Source organism: Schistocerca gregaria, chromosome 1 (assembly GCF_023897955.1).
Source record: "Schistocerca gregaria isolate iqSchGreg1 chromosome 1, iqSchGreg1.2, whole genome shotgun sequence".
Classification (NCBI taxonomy): domain Eukaryota; kingdom Metazoa; phylum Arthropoda; class Insecta; order Orthoptera; family Acrididae; genus Schistocerca; species Schistocerca gregaria.
In genome coordinates, this window is record NC_064920.1 from 703,152,662 (window position 1) to 703,179,504 (window position 26,843).

Here is a 26,843-nt window from a genome sequence, read left to right on the forward strand (position 1 = left end):
TCCCCTTCGTGAGAGCTAAGGGGGTGGGGCGTTCCCCCGTGACCCCAGGTATGGACGCACTTGATTGTGAATGGTTATCATCCCGACTTCTCCACAACAGTGGTTTCCAACCTCCTGAGACCATTACCCCGGAATGCAGTCAGCGTTTCCCTCTGCCCCCCCCCCCCCCCCTTTACGCCCATCATCGACGTTCGTGCCCAACTAAACTCTAGAATGAGAAAAAGGATTTTCTTTGAACATTTTTATTTTTGAAATGATAAAAGATGTGATAACCTATTCCATTTTATAATTGTTTTATTAAATAACAAACTAATGAGTCAATGAAACAATTTATACTGTTAATTGCTAACAAACATGTTTTTATGGAATGATGAACAAGTTCTCAGTGTGTCACAAATATCAGCTACAACTCTTCCTCAACAAAGGAAGTTAACTGTCTACATTGAGGCTAGATACTTGTTACACTGCATGCTTCCTCTGCACCACTCCTCTCCCTAGTGACACTTGCTTCATCCACACCCTGCACCAGCATTTGATATTAACAAAGTTAAAATGTGTATGCTATAGGTTACATTCTGTTTGTAAATCACTTGATTGCTGAACTCCTTATTATTCAACTTGCAAAAATTGAAAGTCTTCAGGCTGCCAAAGATTTGTGTCTGAGCATTGCCACTAATAATAATAATTAATGTGTAAACTGTGCAGCAGTGCAGCACAGCTGTTACATGGTTACTGTTGTGTTGTTCTGTCAGTCATTTCACTTAGGCTACTGTTGCAAAGTGAATAATGAAGAAATTTCTGGTCTGTTGTGGAACTACCTATACAACTTTGAGAAGGAATTTTCATGAGATATTCAAGCATATGTGATACATATCTCTCAATTTTTCTTTGTACAAATTACAAAGTTTTCTGCGTATTGAGTGAACTTTCAAAGGAAGATGTTCATACGTTTGTTTTACAAACTATCAATTCCACCACATGTGTTAATGCTAGTATTTGAAACACAATCAATGTGATTATTGGTAAGTGTGGTAATCAGTAAGTCTAATGAAATAGGGACGATAGTAATGATCATTTGAAAATAATTTAGTCTTGTGGCCAAAACTCAATTGAATCTTTTCATTTTTACCTAGCCTATTAGAAAAATTAATTTCACTCCCTAGGGGGCAGTTACCTGGACGTTGGGAGCCACTGTTCTAGAAGTAAAGAAATAACTCAGCCCCATAACAGTCGTGATTTTGCTTATGCATACAGTCTTCTTTGCTATTCTGGTAGAAGTGCGCTCTGAATCTGCTATCAGTGACCAAAAATGCTAAAGTTGTAAGCAGTGCAAACGTACATGGTAGGTAACAAAGGACAGAGTGCATCAAAAGACCTTTATGCTACGGTATCTATAAACATTATGAATGAGATTTTTTGTTATTGTGTTATACCCTGCTTACAGCAAACATGATAGACAGCCTTTAATCTTTGTGAAAGCAAATAAACTAAACACAACATTATTAAAGCAACTATACCTATTGTATGATCCACTTGCGAATATTGCACCAGTAGATTAAATCTGGACTTGCGGTCAGATTGTGATTCAGCTCCTTCTTGCGCCTGAACAGTAACTGTGTCTGGTTTGATAGTTAGCTAAGTAAAATACATAGTTGTAATTTTATGATTGTCAAAAGGCTTTTTTGACAATTGATAGACAGTAACTAATTTTATATATTCAATAAAAAATTTCTGTTTTTGTGAGTGCATTGTCAATATATATAAAACTACAAACATTTCAGTCCCTACTGCAAGCAACAGGGTCACTTGCAACAGGGACTGAAACATCGGTAGTTTCACATATATTGACAATGCGGTCACAAACCCAGAAACAATTTATTGAATGACAATGGCCACAGAAGCATACGTTTATAATTTTATATATTGTTTAAATCATTTTTTTCCCTTTGTGTATGAGAAGAAAGTAGAAGAGCTTGCTTTGATTAGAAAGAGAGGTAAGGCACAGCTTTCATAATATGTTTGAAGGTAGAAAATTTAACATCCTATCATTGATGGAGTCCGTTGAGAGCAGCTAAGGTTGTGCAGCAACAGGATATAAAAACAGCTGCATCCATTCGAAAGCATCACCCAGATGTCTGCCTGAAGTAGTTTAAAGAAACCATGTAAAACTTAAATCATCATTTCTACTGCAAAACATGTTCAAGAATTTGCAGTTCATTTGTTGAATGTTGCTTTATGAGCATTACAAACAGAGACAAAACATATTACCTAGTTCCTAAGAACCTACTTTAAGAGGCTTTTTTTAAACTTAGAAGTCACTGTAAATGCTTTGAATCTGTATGATGCATTTTTTCCCAAATAATTGATAATGACATATTGCTTAGTACTGAACATACACTGTTTTCATTCCTCATATACTTTTTGTGTACTCATGTTTCTCTTCAGATTGCGTCGTAATGAATGTATATGGCAAACTGGGCTGATACTCTATTGCCCCCGCCCCCTTCCACCCCTTGGCACCTGCAGTACGGCATTACACTTCTTTGCCTTCGAGACCAAACAGATTCTTGAGGGACAACATTCCGCATACCCCCCCCCCCCCCCCCCCCCCCAAGCCTCCAGTCAGCCTGAGTTATGTTTAACAGTTGTGCCATTTCTCTCCTGCTCTTTTTCCACAAACTGTTACCTTTCAGCAAGATGTAATTCAACGCAGTTATTTGCTGTCCCTCTAACAGTTATTTTTCTAATTTAAAAAGCTAGTTTTCATTACTAATTTTGTCATGTGATTCTGGTATAGGAATATATAGTGGACTTTAATTCAAATGTTGTTATTACATTGTTGCCAAGGCTATTAATATTCTCAGTTTTAGAGAAAATAGCAGTTAACCATTCCTATTTAATAAAAAAATGTATAAACCATTTCAGTATTTCAAAATTAAAATCAGATGTCATCAGACCACAACTTCTGTTCATTGTGTATGAACAGTCTTCTAATTGGCAACTCAGGTTTCAAAATTTTCTCTATAGAGAAAACAAAGTCTTCTCCTTTTTCCTGGTCTTTTTCCCTTATCTTCATAGGAGTGGCATGTCAGTTTTTGGATTTGTGGTAGAATGTGGTCAGATGCCCTTAGGGAAGTATGGGGAAGGAAATTGGCATTTGCCTTAATTGATTTAGGGAAGCCACAGAAAACCTAAATCAGGATGGCCAGATGAGAATTCAAGTGGGATGTGAGTACCATCTGGTATTCACTTTGCAGATGTGCAAAACCATGTAAAAACCATATTCAGCCTGACCGGCACACTGGCTCTCATCACTAATACATTGGGCAGATTTAGTCCCGCCTCCTCAAATCCAAGAAGTGGTGCACTAATGTACATGCCCTTCCGGGTGGATACAGTAATGAAAGTAACACAGTCATTATTCAGTACAACAGTACATTACTAGGTACTGCTGTACTTGGGGTTATGTCTTCTTGTCTTCCTTTGACTTTTGAACTGATTTATTCAGCCAGTTATTGAGGTACGTACAATGTAGCATAGAATCTGAACTCTGACTTTTCCAATTCAGAAAGAAATGTGTAGAAGTATGTTAGCAAATATGTAGTAGAAGCAACTACAGACTGAAACCAAACTTTTCAATTTGCATTCATCTGAGCATAAGAATAAAGCTAACAGTCTTCATGTTCAAGACATACTTGAAAATGCATATCAGTAGCACTGAATTATAACCTTTTTCAGTTGAAATGATGAATTAAGTTTTACACAGTTTCTTTAAACTACTTCAGGCAGACATCTGGGTGAATAGACTGCAGTCGTTTTCATACCCCATTGTTGCCCAAATCTGAGCTGCCCTCAACTGACTCCAGCATTGATAGGATGTTAAACTTTCTATCTTCAAACGTGTTTGGAAAGCTGTGCCTTACACTCTTTCTAAATGAAGAAACATTGTCAAAAAAACCTTAAGCCTTCTAAGTTTAAAATAGCCAATGATTAGTAGGTTCATAGGACCTAGGTAATAAATTTTCTCTCTGTTTGCAATGATGATAAAGTAACATTCAACAAATGAACTGCAAATTCTTGAACATGTCTAGCAATTTAGATTCTAAACTTTTCTGTGTGTAATACATGCGAAGTTTTGCTTTGATGAAATCTTACTTTTTATTGTGGAATCTTGTAGAGCTGCATAACCTTTTTGATATGTAAGGCTGCCTGTTTTTATTTTCTTTAAAACAAGAATATTAATGGCCATGGTGATAACATAATAAAATGTTGATGTATTCAACCAGTAGTTATTTGATAATTGTTTTCTGTGTTTGCAAAAAGAAGAGCAAAAGTGTAACTTGTTCCTTCGGTTTATTTTTGTGACAGTGCATTGGTATTAATTTCCAATGCACATAATTAACTTCACATATCCAACTGCTTGTGTTTGTCATGTTCATTACTTGCATCACCACTATTTGTGGGCAAGAAGTCTAATTATGAATGTAAGGAGGACACCCTTGAGTTTCTTATTTAATCGCAAAAATATTTTTTCATATCCTTATTGTTTCCTGCTCCATATTTATTCCGATGTTGGCGAACACTTCAACAAAGAAACTGTATGTTAACTTCTATTGTTATCTGTGAGAATGTGACCATTGTTAGGATGTTTCATTGTTTTCTGTTTGGAAGGTGATAGAATAGTACTTGATTGATTACTACAGTCATCACTTATTGCATTAAAATTATGAGTTCAAATATCAAGTCTCACTAAATTGTACGTTTCAAGCCATTATTATCAATCCTCCATCCTGTTCCACTCACATATTGAGCAAGGGAAAAATGTTTTCGATGGTGTTGAGCCACAGTCACGCAATTTTTTTAAAAAAAATTTGAACCCCCATTTGAATGTGTATACCATATTTATCTTCTGTACTGTCTATTTTGGCTTTTGTGCCATTAACAAGTACAATGCTAAAAGTTATTAGACCATTTTTATGTTATATTTGTTAAGGCAGTCCAAAGCAAGTAAACAAAACTGACACGTCTTTAAGATGTGACGGTTAACGCCACAGCTGTGCAATATTTTTTTTTTTAAATGAACTGCCATTTGAGCATGTCTTTCTATATTTATTTTCTGTACTATCTAAATTTTAGCTTTTATGCCATTATCAAGTACAATGCAAAAGTTATTAGACTGTAATTAAGTCATATCTGTTAAGGCAGTTCAGAACAGGTAAGCAAGGCCAACACTTGTCTTTAAGATGTAATTGTCAAGGGGGGATTTTAATAGCACTGGCTTTTTTACCTGTGTTTTAATCACCTTCAATTCTGCCTTACATCTCTTTGGTACGTTAAGAAAGTGTTCATTTGCTTTGCATTTCACTGTCTTGATTTCTGACTTACAAGATTTGTTCAAAACATTACGGAACATTTTTAATTTTGTGACAATAGTGTGCTTGAGTGAAATGCAGTTGGCTTCCCTTGCACAAATCTGTGTTTAACGCATAATTGCTGTTAGTTATTGTTCAGTGCTGTAATGAGTAGAACATTGTGTCACTCACTTTGTGAATTTCAAGGTGGAAGAGTTAGAGGAGCAATGCGTCTGCATTAAATTTTGTATGAATCTCAAGAAATCTTTACAGAGACATACCAAATGAAGCAGGGAACCTATGGTGATGAGTGCTTAACCAGTACTCGGTGTTACAAATGGTTCATGTGATTTAAAAATGGCTGGACAGAAGTCAAAGGTGACCGTCCTTCAGGACACCCTCTTGATATCTACTAATTACACTTATGTCAAGAATATCAATGAAATTGTGTATGCCAATAGAACACTGACTGTCTGAGAGATTATAGAAGACTGTAACATTTCAGTTAGATCATGTCATGAAATCCTGATGCAGCATCTTGGAATGCACCATGTTGCCACCAAGTTTGCCCCACGGCTCATGAATCAAGACCAGAAAGACCTTTGCTTTGCAATCTGTGAAGAGCCCAAAAAATGAAATCACTGTGCTGCCTCATCATCTGTACTCTCCAGATGTGGCCGCTATAAACTTGAAAACCTCATTGAAAGGATTAAGACTTGTAATGATAGACGAGATAAAATAAAATTCACATATGACGCTTTGCACAATATAGCAAGAGGCATACCAGGACTACTTTCAGAAGTGGAAACAACATTGACAGAAATGTATCAATTGTAGATGAGAGTGTTTGAACGAGACCATGCATAATAAGTAAAATAAAAGCATAGAAAAATTTTGTAAACAAAGTACCAGATTTTTTTGAACAGACCTCATATAATGTCTTTTTACTTTTCTGTTCATTTTGTTATAAGCGTTATTCTGTGATAGGATCTATTATAGCACAGGACCATCAGGACTCTTGTATTATTTACTGTAGATGTAGTGTACCAACTTGCAGCCTTTTAGATGCAGAACCGGGTTTCTGTTTTGCAATGAATCTTATAGTGTGTTTGACAGATTTCATCAAAGGTTTCCATTAGACCATTTAAGAATGTAGTTATTTACTTGTTTGCTTTCATCTTTTGCAGGAAATGTTTATTCAGGTTTATTAAGTTTAATCTGTGTTTTAGCTGAGCTAATTTGTGAAGATTAGGAGTTCAGATTAATGTTCCATTTATTTTGTTATTTACAGGTAGTTGCAGGCCTTTATGCTTTCAGAGAGATAGTTTAATAGTACACCAATGTTTTTTTTGTTTTTTTGTTGTTTTTTTTTAAGAAAAAAAAAGAAAACCAGCAACAACAACAAACAGAACATCTTGAATGACTGGAGGTAGGATGTTCATATATGCAGACTATGCAAAGTAGTATGTTGTGCAGAAATGATTAGCATTTCGGTCACCTCAGTTCAGCATGTGTCTTGGCGTCTAACAGGCACAGGATCTGCCACGGGCCCTGATAAGTTGTTCCATACTTCGTGATGGTATTGATGCATACAAGGCACGAATGGCATCCTGTGGTATAGCCATCCATAGTGCATTCATCTCGTTCCAAAGTTCATCGGTGGTGATGGGTGCTGGGTTACAGCACTGCATCCATTATTCCACCATATCCCCCACATTTTTGATTTGCAGCAAGTTTGGTGATCTGGCGAGCCAGGGCAAAAGGATGACATCCTGTGACACCAAGAAGGCATGTGTACATGCAGCAGCAAGTGGTTGTGTACTGTCTTGCTAAAAAATGATGTCTGGAGTGTTGTGCAGAAAGGGTATGCTCACACAATGTCATTCATCTACATTTACATACATAACTCTGCAAGCCACCATATGGTGTATGGCAGAGGGTACCATGTGCCACAACTAGTTGTTCCCTTACCTGTTCCACTTGCAGATAAAGAAAGGGAAAAATGACTGTTATATGCCTCTGTATGAGCCCTAATTTCTTGTATCTGATCTCTGTGGTCCCTATGTGAAATGTATGTAGGCAGCAATAGAATCGTTCTGCATTCAGCTTCAAGTGCTGGTTCTCTAAACTTTCTCAGTATTTTTCTCAGAAATGAATGTCTTCTTCCCTTCAGGGATTCCCATTTGAGCCACCGGTGCATATCTGTAACACTTGAATGCTGATTGAACTTACCAGTAACAAATCTAGCAGCTCGCCTCTGAATTGCTTCGATGCCTACTTTCAGTCTGACCTGGTACAGATTCCAAACACTCAAGTAGTACTCAAGAATAGGTTGCACTAGTAACCTATATAGGGTCTCTTTTACATATGAACAGCACTTTCCTACAACTGTCCCAATAAACCGAAGTCGGCCATTCACCTTCCGTACCACAATCCTCACATGCTCATTCCACTTCATATCACTTCTCAGCATTATGTCCAGATATTTAAATGATGTTACTATGTTAAGCAGGAAACTATTAATACTCTATCCTAACATTACAGATTTTTTTTTTACACTCATGACCATTGTCTTACAGTTTTCTACATTAAGAGCCAGCTACCATTAGTCACACCAATGAGTAGTTTTGAATAAGTCATTTTGTATCAACTTCCAGTCACTTATCTTCAGCACCTTCCTGTACACCACAGCATCATCAGTGAACAACCACAGACTGATGCCTGCCCTGTCTGTCAGATCATTTGCAAATATATAGAAAATAGCAACGGTCCTATCACACTTCCCTGGGCACCCCTGATGTTACCACTGTCTCCAATGAACAGTTGCCATCAAGGACAACATACTGGGTTCTGTGACTTAAGAAGTCTTCGAGCCAGTCCCATATCAGGGAGCCTATTATGTATGCATGTACCTTCATTAACAAGTAAGTCATACTGACCACAGTGCCCTGATTTGTGTTTTTACCCAATAGTATCCCACACCATAAAGCCTAGAGTTGGCACTGTATGTCTTGTGTGAATGCAGTCACTGCAATGCCCCTCCCTTGTCTGCAGTGGGGGAAAAAAAAAAAAAAAAAAAAAAAAAAAAAAAAAAAAAAAAAAAAAAAAAAAAAACAGAGCCTGGATTTGTTCAGAAACACTATGTGCTACCATTCCTGTCCCCAGTGATGTTTTTGCACATTCATCAAAGGTAGGTGGAGAAGTTGACATTGGGCACATAAACGATGCCGTAATAAATGGTGACACACTGTCAACCCTGATAATGTATGATGTGTCACACTGTTGGGCCAGAGCTGAGGAGGACACAGATCTGTCCTACAATGCCATTCAGATGGGTTGTTGATCCTCTCAGGATGTTATGGGTGGCACAACTTGACCCATCTTGCCATGTCCTACGACCTCCCATGAACCATTCTGCACACACCTTTGTGCTGCTGAAACACTTCATCCCTCATGAGCAGCAATTTCCCGGATTGATGCATCACATTCTCTCATGGCAATAATGTGTCCTCTTTAAACTCACTGATTTGACCGTACAGTTCACACTTATGTCTGCGAGGCACCCTGCACATCTTCTCAAGTCACACTGAGACATTACCTTTGGTTTATAGGGACGAGAGCCACAGGCACTTTTACCAGTAGGTGGTGTTGCACCATGATATCGAAGTTGTCCTTGAACCCGCAGGCCGACATGGTTCAAATGCTGATCATTTCTGCAGAACATATAATGTACATGTGTACATGTCCTGTGAATACTAGCCATTCAAGGTGTTCTGTTTTTTCTGAACATGAATGTGTTTGATTGCCCTCTGTTTAAATGAAGTCTGACAGCATGTTATCCAACCATTCTGTTAATCTAGTGGGCTTATAATTTAACTATTAAAACTTGAAAATTAACATATTTAGTGTTCTTGAGAAACAATTTTATCAGTTTCTTCTGAGTTTCTATCTGTGTAGTTAGGGGGAGGATATAGAGACACAGCCGTTATTTCTAGTTTTGACAACAGTACTGCTGCTGCCTCAAAGTGTGCTTCTATGTATAGATCATTTACATCTATACTTTCCAAATACCTGAGCATTTTAAGGTGCCTGCTCCTAGGACAAGAGGAGTTTCGCCTAATGGATCAGTTACAAGGGTTGGTGTTCTGGTCAGGCTTGATCTGATTTTAGACAGTTTTCTACATACACCTAGGTAAATAGTCAGCTGGTTCCCATGTCCTACCTCTGATGTATGATGCACAGACACCAGTGCACATGTCAGAAAAACAGGAGAGAAAGTCATGGAGGACCACTGATCCACAGGAAGCGATAGGGGAGAGCTGAGGCAACAACAGGATGTCTGTGGTAGCTGCCCAGGGTTCTGTGGTCAGTGTGTCACATTCGCACCAGAAGGCGGTGGAAGATGGGGACTGCGGAGAGGATGCTTGTGTTCGAGGCCAAAGATTGTTGTGGAGATGGCGCTTGAGTCTGTTCTGATGTAAATTTTTGCCCGTTGGTGGACACTACCGTTGATGGCATCCAAGCCTCATCATTCCCATAAGAGCATGCCCACAGTGCCATGCCAGCGGTGTAATGCTGGGAAGGATGAGAGTGAGGTTCCCACGGCGACGGTGTCAGCAGATGAAGCAAGGTCTGAGGCTGGAGCTCCACATGGCTCTGATTGTTAATTGGTGTGGTCCAATAAGTCTCGAAAATAAAATAAGGGCTTCCATAGTGGTGGATGATTTGATAGCCTTCTTCATCTGCTGGTTAAAAGTGCGGACCAGACATTTAGCTCCACCATTAGAGGAAGTGTGGAGCAGAGAGCGACAGATGTGTTGGATACTATTGGCAACATAGAAGTTCTTGATGGACAAGGCTGTGAATTGTGGGCTACTATCAGAGACCAATGTGTGATGCAAACCTTTAGTGGCTAAAATTTGAGATAAGACAGTAAGGGTAGCCTCTGTTGTTTAGGATGCCATGTCTACAACATAGGGGAACTTGGAATAAGCATCCATAATGAGTAACCACACAGAACCCCTGGATGGGCCTGCAGAATTGAGATGGATGCAATCCCAAGGGAGGCAAGGAGTAGGCCAGGGGGCAAAGGACTAAGAGGGTGCTACCTGGAGCTGGGCACATGCTGCACAACTATAGACCATCTTTTCGATATTGCCATTAATCCAGGGCCAGTGCACCTGGTGGTGTGCTGCTGTCTTTATGCGGGTCTTCATAGTGGAGCAAATTCAATACCTGACAATACAGTTCTGCCGGAATAACCACTCAATGTGCCTCCACCTCAGTATCCAAAGATATCCACAACTGAGAGTCTGTCATAAATCTGTTTCTGAAGATGGAGCTCTGTCATCAACCAACGAGTGAGACAATGGGGCCAGTCATGGATCTGTCACAGGGTGAGATTCTGGCACTTTGCAGTGGCAACAGACGTGGCTGTAAGGGGAAAGCTGTACAATGTATGTTGCCTTTTGGCATTAGTGTGCAAACAGAGCACCTCTTCTTGGATGAAATCAGAGTCTGGACCAGCCAGTAGATGGGACAATGTGTCCTCATTAGAATGCTGGACTGTCGTATTTTACCGGATAGTATAATTGTAGGGATTGAGGAATAATGTCCATTCTGGGAGGTTGAAATGCACCCCAAATAATGCCGCCAATGGCTGTGATCCATAATTAGAGAAAACTGCATCCCAAAAAGGTAGACACGAAATTTCTTTACTGCGAATACTGTTGCCAAGACCTTTTCGATCTGGGAATAGTTGCATTGTGCCAGGGTTAGGGTTTTGGATGCGTATGCCATAGGCCGTTGGTAACCATCCCCATTCCTGAGTGCCAAGACCACTCCAATACCATAGGCAGATGCACTGTCTGCCACAACCGATGAGCAATCAGTAGAATAGGGTGTGAGACAGGGTGCGAGTGTCTGCATGGTTTTCAGTTTGACAAAAGCCTGGTTGCAGGCGGGGGTCCAGGTGTAAGAGACACCCTTTTTATGTAACTGATTGAGATGTTGTGCAACAAGGGCCACCAGGGCAAGAATTTAGCATAATAGGTGAGCTTGTCCCAAATGCTTAGATTACATTAGATTAGATTTACTTTCATTCCAATTGATCCATAGTGAGGAGGTCCTCTAGGATGTAGAACATGTCAGGTAAGTTTGTTGGGCAAGGTAAAGAAGTGATGGTGGCAATGTCCTGATTAGTAGGCCAAATTCCCTCTTAAAGAGCCAATGCACCAAATACTCCATTCATGGCCAAAAAAATGTGCACTTCTCCATAGAGTCATGAACAGGGTACAGAGGTTTTCCAAATGCTCCTGGCAGTAGGATCCTGTGACAATAAGGTCATCCAAGTAATTGACACAAGCTGGAATATGCTGTATTAGCTGCTCCAAAAATCGCTGGAATATTGCAGGAGCTCAGGAAGTGTCAAAGGGTAGTTGCTTGTAATACAACCCAAACAGTGTGTTAAGGACAACAATGTTCTGAGATGTCTCACCTAAGGGTAGCAGGAAGTATGTATCAGTGAAGTCAATCTTGCAAAAATATTCTCCTCCAGCCAGTTTGGTGAGGAGGTCTTGCCATGGGATAGAATAGGCTTCTACCTGTGACTGAGCATTGATGGTCGCCTTGAAATCCCCATGCAAGCAAAGAGAGACCCATTCAGCTTCCGAATGATGATTAGAGACATGGCCTGTGCACTAAATTTGACAGGTTCGACAGTCTCAGCTGCCTGCAGATGAATGAGTTCCTGCTTCACAGCAGCCCATAAGCCCACTGGAAGGTCTGGCATGGTAAAAATGAGGTGTAGCATCCAGCCAAAGGCTGATGTGCACTATAAAGTCTGAAGTACACCCCAAATCCGATTCAAAGAGAGGTGAAAATGCTGTGCACAGGTCAACCAGTTCCTGGAAAGAGACCACAGTGGAAATCACCTTGACTTCATCTGAGATAGAAAATCCAAATGCCATGAAGACACCAAGGTCAAAAATGTTGATAGCTGACAGAAGGTTGATGGCAAAGAATGTCAAAAGCTGAGTAACATATTTGAAGTTCACACAATGAGAGCTGCCTGTGAAGAGGAATTGCAATGTCTCCATAGGCCACCATATTGCATGAGAGCAGGGACAAGTCAGTTGAACCCAGTTGGTCATAATTTGCCTGATTGATCAAGGAGATGGTGGCCCCAGTGTCCACCTGAAAACGGACATCCTGCTGAGACATGTGAAGCATGAGAAACAATTTCTGCATGAAGGGGTCATGCTGGGGGACTGCTTTTTGCAGTATGTGTACAGTGTCCTGATGTGGTCGTACCACCGGGTGGGGGTGTGTGCGCCTCCTTTCCTCAGGGTGTACACGGCTCCCAGCAATGTGGGTAGTCTGCTCAGGAGCGAGAGGAAAAACACTGCAGGCACGAATGGAGCTGCTCCCGTAGCCACTGTTGAGGGCCAACTGGAGGCTAAGAAGTCATTGCGACATCAAACAAAGACGAAAGACAACATTGCTGCAAGATGGTGGTCATCCTCTTTTTACGACACTGGGGTGGTGCACTTGGTGATATGAGAACTGCAGCCACTTGTGGCTTTGCCATGAGTTGTTCGTAAGCCACCTGTGCACTTTCACATGATTGAGTGACGAGCAAGATGTCCTCTAGCGATGGGTTATCCAGTTTTAACACCGCCATGTGAATCTCTGAGTCAGGCACCAGCTGATGGCATAGGAAACCTTACACCCTTGATTCACGCAAGTAAAATCACATTTTTGACTGAGTCCTTGCAAGTCAGTGACCCACAAGTGGTATTACCGTCCTGGCTGTTTATGATAATGATGAAATTCTAGGCTGGAGGCAACCACATAGTACTGATATTAATAATAATTAGTCAGCAAAATGCGTACTGATAGTAAAAATAATTAGTCAGTAGAATATGTATCTCCTGAAAGGAGAGGGTGGCATGTCAGAGAGAAGCGCCAATTTTCAGAGGAGAAAAAAAGTGTCCGGAGATGACCAAGACACAAAGAGTGATTGCTGCGGTGAATCATCCAGAACGTAAAACATTGTGAAATGTTGCTACAGTTGATGCAAACATGTGTCCCAGTTCTCCATAGCATCACTGAAAGGAGGAAACAATGGTGGACAGAATGTGGTGTCAAGTGTTGAGGGCACTGGTCTCTGGGGCACAGCAGCCTCTTGCACACAAAGTTTGTCTGCCAAGGCTGGCCGAGGTGGCCAAGCGGTTCCAGGCACTACAGTCTAGAACCGCGCGACTGCTACAGTTGCAAGTTCGAACCCTGCCTCGGGCATGGATGTGTGTGATGTCCTTAGGTTAGTTAGGTTTAAGTAGTTCTAAGTTCTAGGGAATTGATGACCTTATAAGTTAAGTTCCATAGTGCTCAGAGCCATTTGAACCATTTTTGTCTGCCAAGAGTTGAAGTGGTTTTTGTAACAAGTTCATCTGTATCTGTTGCTGGTGCATCAGCTGTTGCTGTTGCTTGAGCGGGCTAACCAAATTGCTTCCATGCTTTGAAACAACTTCCTTTTTTCTTGTCACTAATTACTATATCAGCGAGTAGCCATATACCAGTGCACATATAAAAACAGGAGAGAAATGATGATGATGCAAGGTGGAAAGACAGTCTGCAGATGAGACTCAAAACCCACACCAGAGTCAAGCAACAGGGCTGACCGAACAGCATACACAACACAACAGAAGCAAGTCAGTAGCAGCCTATGCAACAATGAAGTGCCAAGAAATTTCATCACAGTGCTGCCAACAGGTGAGGTATGAGCCACAGTCAAAATCAAGACCAAAGAGGAAAACCAATATCAAAGCAAAGTTGTCAATGTGTAGTCAGAAGGACAGTGGAGATAGTAACGAATGCTATCAGACAAAGTACTTGACTGACTGAACGGTCGAGGTGCCACAGTATTTATGCTGTGAGGGACACTACTGGCCATGTATTCACATGCTGAGACAGTGGTGCACTCACTAGGTGAGTGCAGCACTGTGGTGCACAGCTCTCTGTCATCCATCAAGGTCCATTTGCTCCAGTAGGCATTCACCGCTCAAGTAGCCCGATACCAGACAAAACCTTTGTAACAACATCACGTATGACCAAGCCATTAAGCTAGATGCAGAGATGCAGACATGAGGGATACATGGGATTCCAGCCCCAGCAGGAACTGATATTAGCTATAAAATGTACTCGATAGTATTGGGCCCATCACAATAATGTCTGCATGTAGAGGGCAATGTCCCAACTGTATGACTCACTGACTCATCATTGCTCAGCTCAAACTAGTGAGGACAGAATTTTGAAATGTACAGCACAACGGGTGTCGATCTTACACTGTAGGCATTGTTGAAGAAGGTATTTTTTGAAATTCCACCTCTTAGACAACGAAATAGGGGATGAAAGATTTTTAAAAAATCTGTCGCTGTCACTGTTAAGGAAATTTTGAAACTAGAACTACGAAAATTGGCCTTTGCTTTATCAGTCAGAAATAAGGAAATATGTTTTTGAGCGTTTTGAGAAATGTTACCTACTCAACCCCTAAGTGGGTGAAGTCAGGGATGGAATATTTTATGAAAATATTTCATCATGAAAATAATGTTAAATCTATGAAAATTTGAATTTGGCTTCTTGGATAGAAGTAAAAAAAATCATGTTTCACTATTTTTTGAAAATTCAACGCCTAAGGGGGTGAAATAGGGGAGGAAAGCTTTTATGGAAATATTTTATAATTCAAGCATTATGGAAACTAAATCTATGAAAATTTGTGTTTGGTTTCTCTGTTACAAATTTAAAAAATACTCATTTCATTGTTTTTGGAAATTCAACCCATAAGGGTTTGAAATGGGGTATGAAATGTTTTATAAAGATATTCCATTATGTATTTAAAAAATACTCATTTCATTGTTTTTGGAAATTCAGCCCATAAGGGTGTGAAATGGGGTATGATATGTTTTATAAAGATATTCCATTATGTAAGCATTGTTAAAATTAGATCTTTGAAAACTCTTATTTGGATTTTTAGTTTAAAATGACAAAAATTTGTGTTTCATTGTCTTTGGAAATTCAGCCCCTATGGGGATGGAATAGGGTGAGACTGATTCACTGACTCATCATCATTCAGCCCAATCCACTAGGGATAGATATTGGAAATTTGATGAGGATGTGGATCGTATAATGTAGGCATTGTTTAAGAAAGGATTTTTCAAAATTCCACTCCTAATGAGATGAAATAGGGGATGAAAATATTTTTGAAAATACATCACTATTAATATAATTTTGAAGCAAGAGCAATAGAAATTGCTATTTGGTTTCTCACTCAGAAATAAAAACAGTGTGTTTCAGCATTTTTGGAAATTCAACCTTTAAGGAGGTGAAATGGGATGAAAATTTTTAAGAAAATATTTGGTTATATTTAAAAAAAATATAAAAGCTAAATCTTTAAAAATTGGTATTTCACTTCTTGGTTAGATAAAAAGAAATGTGTGTTACAGGATGAAAGTTTCTAGGGAAATATCTCTACCAGAAAGAAAAAGCCATGGTTAACAAAAACCTTGGATTTCAACTACCAGAATTGCTTTCTGGTTATAAGTACATTCAGAAAAGACCCTGCTTGTATGGCCTTATTGGCATGAAAAGTTTAGGTGTTATGATTGTGAACAACATAAAAATTTGATTAAAGAAAAACAATATATACAACCTCTGCAAAATAGGAGAAGCACCATACCAGTCTCAATACAGCACTGGTTGGATAAGGGGCATCGGATTGGAAGGAATATTATAACTTAATTGCAACTTTTTGTTAATAAGTACAAATACATCACAATGTTTTAGATTTGTTCTACAGTGACTTGTTGCTCATTCATATTCATTTGGTACACTTAATTTTAGTTCATCGGTGGACATCCAGTGGTCATTAACCATAAGCAGATTACATTTAAGATTTTCTAACCTGTATTGGAGTTCCAGTATTGGGTATTGTATATTTAAACTGGGGCCCTAGAAATTATGCAGTGGCACTGTCCTGCCGTAACCCTCAGTAGTTCACAACCCCACAACAGGCCACAGCAGTACACCCACCCTACCACTGCCCCACACCAAACCCACGGTTATTGTGTGGCTTGGCCCCAAGTGGACCCCCATGTGAACGTCTAATACCAGAGAAGTATAACCCCAAATGTTGGCGTGGTAGAGTAATTATGGTGTACACTTACATGGAGACTGTTTGCACAGCAATCACTGACATAGAGTAACTGAGGCGGAATAAGGGGAACCAACCCACATTCACCGAGGTAGATGGAAAATGGCCTTAAAAACCATCCACAGGCTGGCTGGCACACTGGACCTCAACACTAATCCGCTGGGTGGATTCGTACAAGGGGCCGGCATACCTTCCTGCATGGGAAGCAGTGCATTAGACCACGTGGCTAGCCGGGCGGGCTGGAGTTCTAGTAGCTTATTTTCTAATTATGCTACATAAATACGGCCAATGGCCTTGCCACAGTGGTAACATAACTTCCCGTTAGATAGCCAAAGTTAAGTGTTGTGGAGCATGGATGGCCCTTGGACGAGTGCTGTTGGCAGTGGAGTGAACTCCAATTGAGGAGTTACTTGACTGAGAAGTAATGGCTCTGGTCATGGAAGTTGAAAATGGCTGGGAGAATAGTGTGCTAAGTACATGTGCCTCCATATCTGCATCCAGTGACACCTACTGTCTGAAGATGATGTAGTGGTCATTCGGTACTATTAGGCCTTCTGAGGCTTGTTCATATGGAAGAATAAGAGGTGCATAAATATGCAAGAACATCAAGTCTTTCTCACTGCAAGTTGAATTTCATGGGGATACTTCCTGGTTTTCAGGATTATAGAGTGTACTTGAATGTTCTAATTTCTGTAGACCTAAATGAATTTCCTTTGCACTCAGCACTGTATCAGATGTGAACCATCTCAATGGTAAGATGGTCCCTTTCTTTATATTTCCTGGCAATCAAATTTATTATATGGCAGTGGTGTCACAGGTTATGAATGTTGTTCCTTTATGAGGTTCTTCATGCAACTGTGTAGATGTAATGTGGTTTGTTTTTTGCCTCTACAATTAAGATGGAGGCAATGTGTTGCTTGGCAGTCCATGTTTAGGCTTCTTAAATCTAAAAGTATTGTATTTTTGTATTTTCCACCGATTCATTCCAAGTCACTATTAAATTTAGTAATTTTCTTTTATTGATATTTTCCACAAATTCATTCCAACTCACTATTAAATTTAGTAATTTCTTTATCGATACTTGATCTACAGTTACAAAGATTATTTTGTTTAGATACATTAAGAAAAATTACACTGGTATAGTTCAGGTCACAAAAGTATTTTTTTAAAACATTTCTACTGCTGTTTTTCTGTTGTTACTGTAGATACCATATGCTCCGCCGGAAAGCACCTAATAGTCTTAAATACATATTCCTGTTGACTGCTGAGCAATATTTTCTGTAATAATACTACTCTAGAAAACTTGTCATTCACACTTTTGTTTAAATTAACTGGGATTCTTCTTCTGTGACTTCCATCACTGTCATTTCAGTAGACTATAACGTCATCATTGAGTAACTGTGTGATAAATTGTTTATGTGTATCTAGAACATTAGAGGTCCTACTATGCTTCCATGGGACATGCCTGATGTTACTTTCATTTCTGTGGTATGTTTGCTGTCCTACAGTCAAATATTCGTTGAGCCAGTGATGTATATTACAATCCATACAGCTGAATCTTTGTTAGTAGTAACTACTGCGATTTTGGGTCAAACGTCTTTTGGAAATTGAAGAAGACAGAATCTACCTCTTCACCTGTATCAGTTGTGTGCAAAATGTCATGTATGAATAAAGGAAGCTGTGTAGTACGAGTGGTATTTCTGTGTTGATTCTTTGAGAGGAACTAGTTTTCCTCCAAAAATCTCATAATTTTTTAGCGTAAAACATAGTTGTGTCCACACACAACAACTTTGCATCATCACCATTACATGTTCTCTGTCTCTGTGCCATGCCATGTACTCTAGCCATTACTTACAGTGGCAGCTGTTAATGCAGCGGTGGGTGCCACATTGGCTTACTCTTTTTGATAGCGACTCATCCTAGAAAATTTATAAGTGCAGAGGACCTTCACTATCACTTATTAATGTGATAGTTGTCATGTTTGTCTTATGCTACCCATAATTAACCCTGTAGGGGCTACATAAGCTCACTGTACCTAAACTAACATGAAAATCAATACTAATTGCTGTATGTGCATTCTGAAGTGTCCAGTACTGACATACACAGTAGAAAGGTGCTATTGGCTGAAGTACCACATAGTACACTGCAATGAAGACCAGTGTAGGCAGTTACAAGCTGTGAGAGAGCACGAAGCCTCATCCATTTTAGTTGCTTCCATCTCTGATTCAATTAGCAATAGCCTAGTTGATCAGTTTCAGGCAACAAAGAAGAGGGTATTTCAGTATTTGGAGATAACCTGCTGTCATGCGGCAAAACTGGAATCTTGGACAAACAATTACTGCAAATGACCAATCTGTGTTTGACAGGAGGTATGAAAACTTATGATATGTACTTGCCTGCATGCCTGAAAGAGCAGACATCCTTGGCAATCCAGAGCTGTACAAAATACTTCACAATTTATTTGTTCACTATGAATTACATGACATCAGCTCTATTAAGTATAGATCTACTATCCAGCAGTGACATATGAAAATTTTTACCATACTCAGACTCAAACCTGAATTTCATGCACATCACTAGTGATATCCTAAATCTTCAATTCAGAAGTGTTATTTTATGTTACTCAAGGAGCGAAGAATGCTCAGCTGTTCGGTGAACTAAGGAGAGCAATACAGGAGACAGAATAGCTGTTGATACTATCACAAACAGTTAAGTGGGTGTTGCAGAAGCAAAGTGAATCTGTTGAGATCTTTGTAGATAGAATATGAAAAATTAATATTAATACATACCTTCTGACAAATAGTGATGAAACAAATAATGTCATCGTGCTGGAAGTGGATCAGAGGGTGCTATACTCATTTCTGTGAGGACTGTCACCTGAAGCATCAAGAAAGATGCACAATAGTTTCCAAAGGACTTGGCTGAAGCCATAGGCATAGTGATGGCTTTGAAGAAAATAGAGTGGTAAAGAGACTGTGATAGGAGAAATCTGATGTGAACTGCTATTGTTGTAAATGTTCAGGCCACACTCAAAGAGACTGTCATTAGTCACATTGTGAAGATTGTGGAAGTGAATGGTTTTGTGCAATGCCGTCCCAAATGATTCAGACTGCCACAGTAGCTTGTAAGGTACAGTTACCCCATGGAGAGACAGAAGGGGAAGGATGCCCACCTGGTATCCCCTCACTGCAACCCTATTTCCACGAAGAGGGTCCACTCGGGATATATGCTTATATGATCCAATAGTGGCTGTCATGAACTGGTACAGACAGAGGCTACCTAAGAATGCATAATGGTTGGAGCTGCAAAGTAGCAACATATTTGTAAATAGTATGATTTTTGATATTTCAAGGCCAACTTTCCACTTTCCTGCTACCACAAGCAGGAGCCACAATTTCAAACATAACATACACTTTCCTAAAGTGGCCTAACAAATCTTTAGGCATGCTACCTGCTCAGAACTCAATTTTCCTAAATAGTACCGTAGAACTGAACCTCCTTAACTCCCTGGATGAGTTAATAGCTGTGCAGAAGGGCGTATTAATGTAGAGCAAATGCTTCAGCACATGCAAAAATATACCAGTAATTATCACCACAAAATATAAATAACATCAGCTCCAGCTATGTGATATGTGTCATTGTGCACAGTCAGCTCTGAGAAGTACTTCACACCAGTCACTCACTTGATGTGAGTGATCTTGCATAACTACTGCTAGATGCTGCCTCCACTAGCTGTGGGTCTATGGGCTGCACTAGTCCTGATACAATGTGTGCTGAACTGTTGCCTTCCAGCTGCCAACTTCTGGATGACTTCATCTGATTTCAGAGCACCTACCAGGGAGTCCGTGGTTCACAGTCTGTGCTCAGGCAACCCCCTTTGCACCTGACTTACTGCCGAGCCACTGCTCGCCCTGCATTCATGCACTGTGCTACCACACACTTCACCTGATGCATTTCCCTTATTTATTTTACTTATTTTGGTGGACATTAAAGTTCACACTTACATTGTAATCAGTTTTTTTTCATTTTGACAACATATAGAATATTTTATAAGGAAATTGGCATCATAATTAAAAAAAGTTTTACTTGTCTCACAATGGTGATCTCAGTATCAAGGCTTCTTCCTTTGTGTCATTGTAACCTATAAAAATATTTGGTCCTGGGTTCATCTCAATGACAGAAACTAAAACATTATGTTCCTGTTGTCCACATCCTTTTATTGATACTTGCTTGAAATGTGACTATTGAAAACATTGTAATAAATACTTCTTAAAAAATACATCACAGAACTGGTTTCCACCATACAAAGAATATAGTAATCTGAAAAAGCTCTACCACACTAAACAATCTGATGCCATGTAACAACCACTTGAAACTGTCTAACCCTGTCTAATGCTGTCGGACTGTCTGGTCATAAGTGGAGAGCATGTGTACCAAACTCTAAAAAGGTACGTCCCACTCTTTCTATTATGAATTAAGCTCCCAGTACCTTCTAGAACAGGAGATAGTCCAAGTTAGTATTAACATAACTTGTAATTGAAATTGTGTGTCGGTTTTAGCTTATATTTTGTCTTCTGTAAATAATTATTTAAGGGAAGATTTATAGGCCTAATGATTAATGACAAAGGTTGCAAATTTTGGCAATACGAGAAATATAATCTTATTTTATTTTATAGATTTGATTTCTTTATTGATAGTAAAATTAATGACATTATAAATGCTTAAAGATAACATTGAAAAATACACATTTAAAATCGTGACTACTAATTTTTATGGTGTAAGATAATATATTGAAATACAAGTAGAAAGATATATTCACGGAAAAATTGTATTTGACGTTTAAGAAACTTTATAACCTTTCACAGATAAGAAATAAATAATTTGTGTAATAAGGTCAACTAAATCTGGCAAACATTTAAATGATATCGAACATTTCATTACTTGAGCAGAAGTTCCGACAGGCTAGATTCATTTTAACCAGTGAGCTGCAGATGCTGCATTCTACCTGGAGGTCTAGTTTGCATCCATGCCTCCTCCACTGGGCCCACCACAGGCTATTAGCTGGACATACATTTGCACCATAACAGTATAACTGGATTACTTAAGAATTTGCTGCTCCAGTGTGCCTGTCACCTGTCTCGCCTGATGCCTACTGAGGAGCTTATTTGGGCTGTACCTCATAGTTTGCCTCTCTGGCTTGGCAATTCTGTGTCCTGGCTGGCTCCTGCTGCCATGTGCTGAGCTAAGCAAGCACCACCATCCTTGAAACTTCCTGACAAATTAAAACTGTGTGCTGGACTGAGACTCGAACTCGAGACCTTTGCCTTTCGTGGGCAAGTGCTCTACCAACTGATCTACCCAAGCACGACTCTTCACAGCTTCAGTTCTGCCAGTACCTCGTCTCCTACCTTCCAGACTTCACAGAAGCTCTTCTGTGAACCTTGCAGAACTGGCGCTCCTGGAGGAAAGATTGCAGAGACATGGTTTAGCCAAAGCCTGGGGGATGTTTCAAGAATGAGATTTTCACTCTCCAGTGGAGTGTGCGTTGATATGAAACTTCTGACAGATTTAAAATGTATGCCAGGTTGAGACTCGAAATCAGGACCTTTGCCTTTCACGGGCAAGTGCTCTGCCAACTGAGCTACCCAACCACGACTCACGACCGATCTTCACAGCTTCAGTTCTGCCAGTACCTCATCTCCTACAGGCTGTGGCTAAGCAATGTTTCTGCAATATCCTTTCTTCCAGGAGTGCTAGGTCTGCAAAGTTCGTAGAAGAGCTTCTGTGAAGTTTGGAAGGTAGCAGATGAGGTACTGGCAGAACTGAAGCTGTGAAGACAGGTTGTGAGTCATGCTTGGGTAACTCAGTTGGTAGAGCACTTGCCCGCAAAAGACAAAGGTCCCGAATTCGAGTCTCGGTCTGGCACACAGTTTTAATCTGTCAGGAAGTTACATATCAGCACACACTCTGCTGCAGAGTGAAAAATCACATTCTGGCCCACCATCCTTGACTAGGCCATGCCACTGGACGCTGACTGCAACAAGGCAGCACTTTCAGCTGCTGTTTGAATGCTTATCAATAAACATATTGTTGTTTCTCGATGTCTGTATGAATCCATAATGACCCAATATCAGGTTCTACATACCTGCTGCCTTGGCAAACATTCCTCCATCATCTTTCCAACCTGCAGTGAGGCCAGTAACCTGTTGAACCACCATGAGCCACTACTTAGAGTTGGGGAGCTTAGAAACAGCTTTAATCACATCTGTGAGAGTGACAGTATCCAATGGAGACTACATTCCATATGGAGCTCAGCACCAAGCAGATCTGTAGCACATTTATCTGTTGGGTTAATTGTATACCTCAGTTTGCTTACTGAATTCATAAAGTAATCTTTTAACCCATTTGCTGCTTCAGACATCCTCTTTGGATTCTGTGCTGATGCGGCTATTGCTATCACTGTAATGCTTGCCCAATTCTGGTGCCTGTGCTGAGAGACAGCTTCATGGCCAATATGAAATAATTATAATCCGATTTTTAAAAACCATTAGGTGAAAAAATTGGTTTTTGCACATCTTAGAGTCTAATGTCTTCACCCAATAAATTACTGAATTTCTTTTCATTATCCCTCATACTTACTGTGCTGCATCAAATTAAGTAAAACACTGTACAAAATTTTTAAGGGTTCACTGAGGTAAAAGTGCATTACATAAACTTTGCACGTGGTTGATTTTACTTCATACATGGCTGTGAATGGAATGTAGATAAGATACTGAAATTTTATTTACTGTTGAGAGCAGAAGGATATTTAATTTCACTCTCAAGTTATGGGATCTTACATCCAAAGGACTGCAGGAAAATGATGCGGCCATTCACGTCCTTGCACATTACGAATCATGTGGTCATAACAGACATCATATTTCAAGTATTTCAATATATCAAAACAAGGTTTTTTGCAAATGATAACATGCAGTGAAGCTCATATATTGTATGAAAAATACTCAAAACCTATTTATTCAGTGAGACAAGGAAGTAATACATCTGTGGCAGTGAGAGGTCAGTGGCTCAGGATGCATTCAGATGTCCATAGTACTGTAGGAAAATCCAAGTGGCATGCATATACACATCCACAACACCTGGGGAACAGCATAGCAGGATGTGTATACATGCCTAGAGCAGCAAAATGTGTGTGTGTTTGCGTGTGTGTGTGTGTGTGTGTGTGTGTGTGTGTGTGTGTGTGTGTGTGTGTGTGTGGGCGCACATACATCCATGTGTGCAAGAACGAGAAAGCAATGGTATGTTGTTAGACACAATGAAAAAAATTAAAATGAAAAACACACAAATACCTTACGTAAGTCTTTCCATTCCCGGGATTAGAATGACTCCTTACCTTCTCCCTTAAAACCCACATCCTTTTGTCTTTCCCTCTCCTTCCCTCTTTCCTGATGAAGCAACCTTGGGTAGAAAAAGTTTGAAATTTGTGTGTGTATTTGTGTGTTTTTCATTGAGTCTATCAACATACCATCGCTTTTTCGTTTGGTAAGTTAACAGCATCTTTGTTTTATATATTTTCACACATTGAATGTTCAGTATATCCTCTCTTCCCGTTACCCACCAGGCCTCAACCTCCGCTAATTTCAAGTTGTCGCCGCTCATACCCCACCTGTCATTCAACAACATCTTTGCCTCTGTACCTCCACCTCGACTGACATCTCTGCCCCAAACTCTTTGCCTTTACAAATGTCTGCTTGTGTCTGTGTACGTGCGGATGGATATGTGTGTGTGTGTGTGTGTGTGTGTGTGAATGTATACCTGTCCTTTTTCCCCCTAAGGTAAGTCTTTCCGCTCCTGGGATTGGAATGTCTCCTTACCCTCTCACTTAAAACCCACATCCTTTCGTCTTTCCTGTTGAAGCAACCATTGGTTGCAAAAGCTTGAATTTTGTGTGTGTATATATATATATATATATATATATATATATATATATATATAGAAACTTCCACATGGGAAAAACATATCAAAAACAAAGATTCCAAGACCCACCAAGCGGGAAAGCGCCGGTAGATAGGCACAATGACCAAAACACACAAACACACACACAGAACTTCGAGCCCCCGCAACCGGCGGCCGCTTCGTCAGGAAAGAAGCGGCCGCCGGTTGCGGGGGCTCGAAGTTCTGTGTGTGTGTTTGTGTGTTTTGGTCGTTGTGCCTATCTACCGGCGCTTTCCCGCTTGGTGGGTCTTGGAATATATATATACAGTGTGTTAAATGACCGGTATATTTGAAACAGCAATAAAAACGAAACGAACAGAGATAGAAATACACCGTTTGTTGCAATATGCTCGGGACAACAGTACATTTTCCGGCGGACAAACTTATGAAATTACAGTAGTTACAATTTTCAACAACATATGGCGCTGCAAGTGATGTGAAAGATATAGAAGACAACGAAGTCTGTGGGTGCGCCATTCTGTACGTCGTCTTTCTGCTGTAAGCGTGCGCTGTTCACGACGTGCAAGTGTGCTGTGGACAACATGGTTTATTCCTTAGAACAGAGGATTTTTCTGGTGTTGGAATTCCACCGCCTAGAACACAGTGTTGTTGCAACAAGACAAAGTTTTCAACGGTGGTTTAATGTAACCAAAGGACCGAAAAGCGATATAATAAAAGATCTGTTTGAAAAATTTCAACGGACTGGGAACGTGACAGATGAACGCGCTGGAAAGGTGGGGCGACCGCGTATGGCAACCACACAGGGCAACGCGCAGCTAGTGCAGCAGGTGATCCAACAGCGGCCTCGGGTTTCCGTTCGCTGTGTTGCAGCTGCGGTCCAAATGACGCCAACGTCCACGATCGTCTCATGCACCAGAGTTTACACCTCTATCCATACAAAATTCAAACGCGGCAACCCCTCAGCTCTGCTACCATTACTGCACGAGAGACATTCGCTAACGATATAGTGCACAGGATTGATGACAGCGATATGCATGTGGGCAGCATTTGGTTTACTGACGAAGCTTATTTTTACCTGGACGGCTTCGTCATTAAACAGAACTGGCGCATATGGGGAACCGAAAAGCCCCATGTTGCAGTCCCATCGTCCCTGCATCCTCAAAAAGTACTGGTCTGGGCCGCCATTTCTTCCAAAGGAAGATCCGAAACGATTACTGCATCACGCTATTTGGACATTCTTCGTGAATTTGCGGCGGTACAAATTGCCTTAGACGACACTGCAAACACCTCGTGGTTTATGCAAGATGGTGCCCGGCCACATCGCACGGCCGACGTCTTTAATTTCCTGAATGAATATTTCGATGATTGTGTGATTGCTTTGGGCTATCTGAAACATACAGGAGGCGGCGTGGATTGGCCTCCCTATTCGCCAGACATGAACCCCTGTGACTTCTTTCTCTGGGGACACTTGAAAGACCAGGTGCACTGCCAGAATCCAGAAACAATTGAACAGCTGAAGCAGTACATCTCATCTGCATGTGAAGCCATTCCGCCAGACATGTTGTCAAAGGTTTTGGGTAATTTCATTCAGAGACTATGCCATATTATTGCTACACATGGTGGATATGTGGAAAATATCGTACTATAGAGTTTCCCAGACCGCAGCGCCATCTGTTGTTGGCAATTGTAACTACTGTAATTTCGAAAGTTTGTCTGCCTGAAAATGAACTGTTGTCCCAAGCATATTGCAACAAACGGTGTATTTCTATCGCTGCTCGTTTATTTTGTATTGCTGTTTCAAATATACCGATCATTTTTGAAACACCCTGTATATATATATTCCATGAGTCAGTCAGCTGCAAGTAAGTGGTTAGCAAATAAAAATTATGTAAGTTAAAGTCATGAACTCTGATTGTTAGCTGACTGAATATTCACCTATATCAGTGACAAGCAAATACACATTTTTACAACACAAATAGACGGTACGCACAGTACTGATCCACATGATGAAAATGGAGCTCTGTGTAACTCTGTAATATCTGCAATGAAACAATTTTTTTTTTTTTCAGGCATGGGAAGGAAAGTCTGCATCTGGCATTCTGTCACCTACACAGCCTGCGGGAAGAGCAAAGTCAGCTGTAGCACAGAGCGCTCAAAGTGTTAAGGAAACAGAAGAAATACTTAATGCCATACTACCTCCTCGGGAATGTGAGGAGAATGGCCAGCTTTGGAGACAGCAGGTTTGTTTCTGTAGCCAAATATGTTAATCTTTACATTTGTAATCAACAGTTTACAATATTCAGCACAAAAATTGCTTTCCTTCTTAAGTG

The 26,843-nt window shown here is 40.2% G+C and overlaps 1 protein-coding gene across 2 annotated transcripts in view; it reads left to right on the plus strand.

The window, feature by feature from the left end:
• Window positions 1-26,843, plus strand: part of LOC126365722 (33 kDa inner dynein arm light chain, axonemal) — an 86,390-nt gene that overhangs the window by 30,266 nt on the left and 29,281 nt on the right. For both annotated transcript variants that reach the window (XM_050008177.1, XM_050008169.1), the window contains exon 2: window positions 26,583-26,753. In XM_050008177.1, the coding sequence (XP_049864134.1) occupies window positions 26,583-26,753 (171 nt within the window). The remainder of the gene's footprint in view (window positions 1-26,582; window positions 26,754-26,843) is intronic.